We start from the raw sequence: 4,435 nt of genomic DNA, 5'->3' as shown, positions 1-4,435 counted from the left end.
CTAGGATATGTTAAAGAAGAAAGCACTATTTTAATGTTTGTTTTTTTAAAAAAAATAATTAAAATAATTTGCATAGCTAAACTGTTGATCTAAGGCTTCTATGAATGGTGTGGTTATGTTTGACAGACAATGTCCATTAAACAGAGAAAGACACTAGGAAAGCCCCATAACATTTTTTATTGTGTTTCCGTAACACACGCGTGCACACACAACCCTCTCTCTAGGAAAGGGAGGTCCCCATCTTCCAGCACCCCTTGGTGGAGGATGTCAGGACATCCTGCCCTTTCCTACACCTAGTTGGTCCCAGCAAGCACCAGTGACTGCAGCCTCCATGGCCTAGGGGTCCCCTGCAGGCTACCACCAGCTCCAGGGACATCCAACGCAGGCCAGCACAGCTCCTGCATGGTGACACCCAGATGTGACACGCAGGTTCCTGGATTTCAAGTGTCCATCCCAGTGCGGTCACACATACACATGCTCCAAGTCCAGCTGCACCTGGGTATCCCAGCCTCTCCCTAGGAGCCCTGGCCCTGAGAAGCAGCTGGGGTGCTCGGTGGCAGGGCCAGGACCAGGCTCTGCACTCCTGGGGCTGAGCAGGGAGGCCACTCCCTGCATGGGGAAAGGCACTTCCCCAGCAAGAGCTCTGTATTCCCAGCTCCACACACCTCACAGCTCTCCTCCTTTTCACTGGGAATGAGCACAGGAGGCTTCCACATGTGCTCCTCCACCTGCCCCATGACAAGAGGATTCCATCCTCCCTCCAGCTGCTCAGCACCCAGAGCACCTCCTGCTCTGGCAGAATGTCCTGCTGGAACACATCCAACCAGTGCCACCTAGGTCAGCCACAGGCCACCTCCACAGTAGGCCCTGCTCCTAGGCTAGGCTTTGGTCAACCATCTGCTTCTTCCCCACACAGACAACCCAACAAGTGACCACTGCATGATGGAGGCCAGCTTTTTATTTTTTTTAATATGGAAATTCATTTAAAAGTAGAAAGAAAGACTCCCCCAGACAATAAATATTATGCCTTAATGAAATAAATTAATGTAGAGATTCTGTGCAGGGGAAAATCTCTCCAGTCACAGATTCAACAGCAACTGGCACTGGTCCAGTGTCCCCTCCCAACCTTCTCCACTGCCTGGTGCTGTTCAGAAGCAGCAGCGAGCCCACCCACCCCTGGTTCTGGTGGGCCACAGCAGGGTGAGACGTGGCCTTCACACAGTCTGGCAGGATACAGGGAAGTCAGCAGGATTCCCCTCTGATGGCCACCAAGACATGTGGCATTGCTCCACTCATCTGGCCTAGCATACAGAGGTGGCATCAGACTCACAGTGCCAACCTACCTTGGATGGGACCCTCCAGAAGGGCCTGGGGGAGCCCCCCACCAGAGCCCTGGAACAGGAGCCTGCCTGGAGCCCTCCACTCACACTAGTCTCATGTGAATTTGAAGAGGGTGACAGATTGTGGGCTATTTTCTTTTTTTTATATTTTTTTTCTTTTCTTTCTTCTTTTATTTGACATCAATCCCCCCCCTCCCTGCCCCAACATACACAAGGTAGATGCCTCCCCATTCCCTCCCCATTAAAAACACTTTGTCCCCAACCTCTGGTGGAGTCACCCCCGGCCCACCCCTCTCGCAGTGAGAGAAGATCACAGATAAGGCAGTTCATGTGAGAGGGAGCTCGGCCCTGCCAGCGGTCAAGCCCGCACCTCCAGGCCTGAGAAGGGCAGTGACTCACAACACCAAGCCTCCACGGGCAGACAAGACAGAGAACAGAGACAGACAGACAGACAGAGCATGGGGGGAGGCAATCCTACAGTTTGCATTGCTGCTTCCCTCCTCCCTGGCTCTTGCTCCCCTGGCTCTCAAAGGTCCACTCTATCCCTCTCCCATCTCCCAGCCCCTAATACAATTCTTATCCTTGACAGCTAAAAAACAACAAAACCAAACAAAAAGAACAAAACTACCCCCACGCCACACCCTTCGCATCCTTCTCCACCCACTGCCGTGGCCCAGAGGGAAAATCCTGACTCCCAAAAAGGTCCTGCAACTTTTGCCTCCTGGCGGAGCTGAGACCGAGCAGGAGCTGGGCCTTTTTATTTCCCTGTGATCTCTATGACATCGTCGTCTTTGTCCTCGTCATTAGAGCTGCATCCCACCTCTGGGACCTCCTGGGGTTCAAACTGAGGCACCTGGGACCGAAGGAGACCCCCAGCTGGGTAGCCCGAGTGAGGGGACACGTAGCCAGGGTAGGCAGATGCCATGCTCCTGGGAAGGCTGCTAGGCAAGACGGGGGCTGGGAAAGGAGCGAACATCCTGGGCTCGGGCAGGAGTGACTGCGTGAAGGGAAGCGAGTAATTGGGCAGCACCCCTGCCAGAGAAGGGTTTAGCATGAATGAGGGGACGCTGGCGGTGGCTGAGGTAGCAGCAGAAGAGCTGGCGGTGCCGGCTGTCAGCAGAGGGTCAGTAGTCACAGGGAACACCAGATGAGGGTCTGGGAGTAAATTGGGCAGCTGGTAATAAGAGGAGCCAGTGCCCATGTACAAGGAGTTTCCTGGCTGGGAGGCAAATGGATGGGTTAGGTTGTGGTTTAAAGAGACAGGAGGCATGGTGAACCCACCAGAGACGGGGTACCCGTGTTCGTACGGCTGCACGGATGATGGCAACTGGCGCTTCTTCTGCTGCCTCCGGGATTGCTCCTCCGGAGCCGACGGTGACGTTGACTTGCGCTTGTTGCCCCGTAAGTCCAACACCGGGTGGGCATCGCTGTGCTGGCTGGTGGCTGGCAGGGCCGAGGACACGGAGGGAGCCATGCAGGGAACCCCCACGCGCTGCTCGGCTCCTCGGGCGGCGGCGCCGGGCGCGTTGTCCGTGCGGGCGGCGTGGCCCTGCGACGCGGCGGTGCTGGGAGAGCTGTGGCGGGACTCGCGCGCGGCCGCCGCCTCCGCGTACTGCTGCAGCTCGCTGATGATCTCGGGGCTGTCGGGGGAGATGGGCCGAGTGAGCTCCTCCGTGCTGGGGAGCTGCGGGGATGAGGCACTGTGTCTGCCATTGCTCGTGGACTCCAGGGAAGAGCTCTGGGAGCCTGCAAACAAGGAGATGGGGCAGGTGAGAAATACGACCTCAGGGAAAAACCTGCGGGCCAAGAGGCAACAGCGGAAAGGAAGGTGGAAATATCTTGGGCATGCGGGGGGGTCAGATCTAAACACAGACATGATGGAATACACCAGGGAATGCTGCCCCAGACACTCCAATAGGAAAGCACACGTGCAAGCCCCACACAGCACCCACAAGCCCCTACCTGAGGCAGCTGTCCGACGGTCTTCATTGCCCTTTGGCTTCCCAGTGGTCCGTATGGCAAAAATCCGACCGTCGCTGGTCCGGATATACGTCCCTGGAACAGAGGCAGGACAACTTCATTCAACAATTTCATTACAACTCCAGTCTCAGTTCAGAACCTGGATCTATGAGCCTGCAAGGTTCCTTGGGCAAGAATAGGACAGCACTGCTGCATAGGCCCGGTGCAGGGCTTTTACCCCTTTCCTCACCCTCCCCATTCACCCTTTCAGCTTTCCTAGGCTGGTGATCACCCCCTCCCAGTGTGCTGCCAGTGGGAAATGTGGAACTTCACACTTGAAACAGTTTTCTCTGGGAGAACCAGGAAGTATGTGGCTGCCTCAGGACCTGCAGTGAGTGTTGTGAGAAGGAAGAACTGAGCCACAAAGTTCAACAGTTCCTCTCAGGGACAGGAGCAGCCTCAGCTGCAACAGCCAGGCAGCATCAGCACACCCAGAGCATGGCTGCAACAGCGTCACTGCAAACTCAAGACCTCCTTCCCTTCTTGTTTCTTTTTTTCTCAAGGAATTGATTCATGCCTTTACATCATTTTCTTTGCTAATTAGCACTGGCTAGGACCCTATCCACAAGTTTTAGCAGGACAGAATTACCTTTTGTCCCTCGGATGATGTGGATGCTCTCGCCAGCACTGATTCTAGCTTGTACATCAGTGGATGTATTTGTACCCGGAATCACAATATCTGGCAGTGGGGAAAGAAACAGAATAGTGCCCATTAAACTACACATCAGCCACAGCCAGGAGAGGGCAGGCGCATTACCACCCCCATTTTTTGCAGTGCAGTTGTCTCTCCTGTGTGCTGTGCTATAAGCAAGCCCTGGGTTTATTTCTACACAGCACAAGAAGGCAGCAGAGGCTCCAAGGAAGCTAAAGCCATGCTGTTCTGGCACGGCATCTCCAGAACCACCAGCAACAGTACTGCAGGTCCTGTCAGGGAAAGTTCACTCCCAACAATCCACTAGGTCCATGGCTCTTGAATAGCTGCAGGGAAAGCCCTTCAGGCACAGAGAAACCACTCCAATGCAGAGAGACAGTATCTTTGTTTCTGATCCCCATCTGCCCACAGCCCACATGGGCAT

At 54.7% G+C, this 4,435-nt stretch overlaps 1 protein-coding gene across 3 annotated transcripts in view; it reads right to left on the bottom strand.

Moving 5' to 3' along the window:
* The window catches only part of RAD54L2 (RAD54 like 2), a 68,797-nt gene that overhangs the window by 2,745 nt on the left and 61,617 nt on the right, over positions 1-4,435 (bottom strand). For 2 of the 3 annotated variants that reach the window (XM_041465742.1, XM_041465750.1), the window contains 3 exons: positions 3,949-4,038; positions 3,303-3,395; positions 946-3,086 (listed from right to left, as the gene is read on the bottom strand). In XM_041465742.1, coding sequence (XP_041321676.1) covers positions 2,098-3,086; positions 3,303-3,395; positions 3,949-4,038 — 1,172 coding nt within the window. In that variant the 3' untranslated portion in view covers positions 946-2,097. Of the gene's footprint in view, positions 1-945; positions 3,087-3,302; positions 3,396-3,948; positions 4,039-4,435 lie in introns of those variants that run through there. The other variant, XM_041465759.1, reaches the window with a different exon arrangement.

This window comes from Pyrgilauda ruficollis, unplaced genomic scaffold (assembly GCF_017590135.1).
Source record: "Pyrgilauda ruficollis isolate IOZ18807 unplaced genomic scaffold, ASM1759013v1 scaffold10, whole genome shotgun sequence".
NCBI classification, from domain to species: Eukaryota; Metazoa; Chordata; class Aves; order Passeriformes; family Passeridae; genus Pyrgilauda; species Pyrgilauda ruficollis.
The sequence above is the reverse complement of the archived record's forward strand: the minus strand, read 5'-3'. Positions and strand labels throughout refer to the sequence as shown.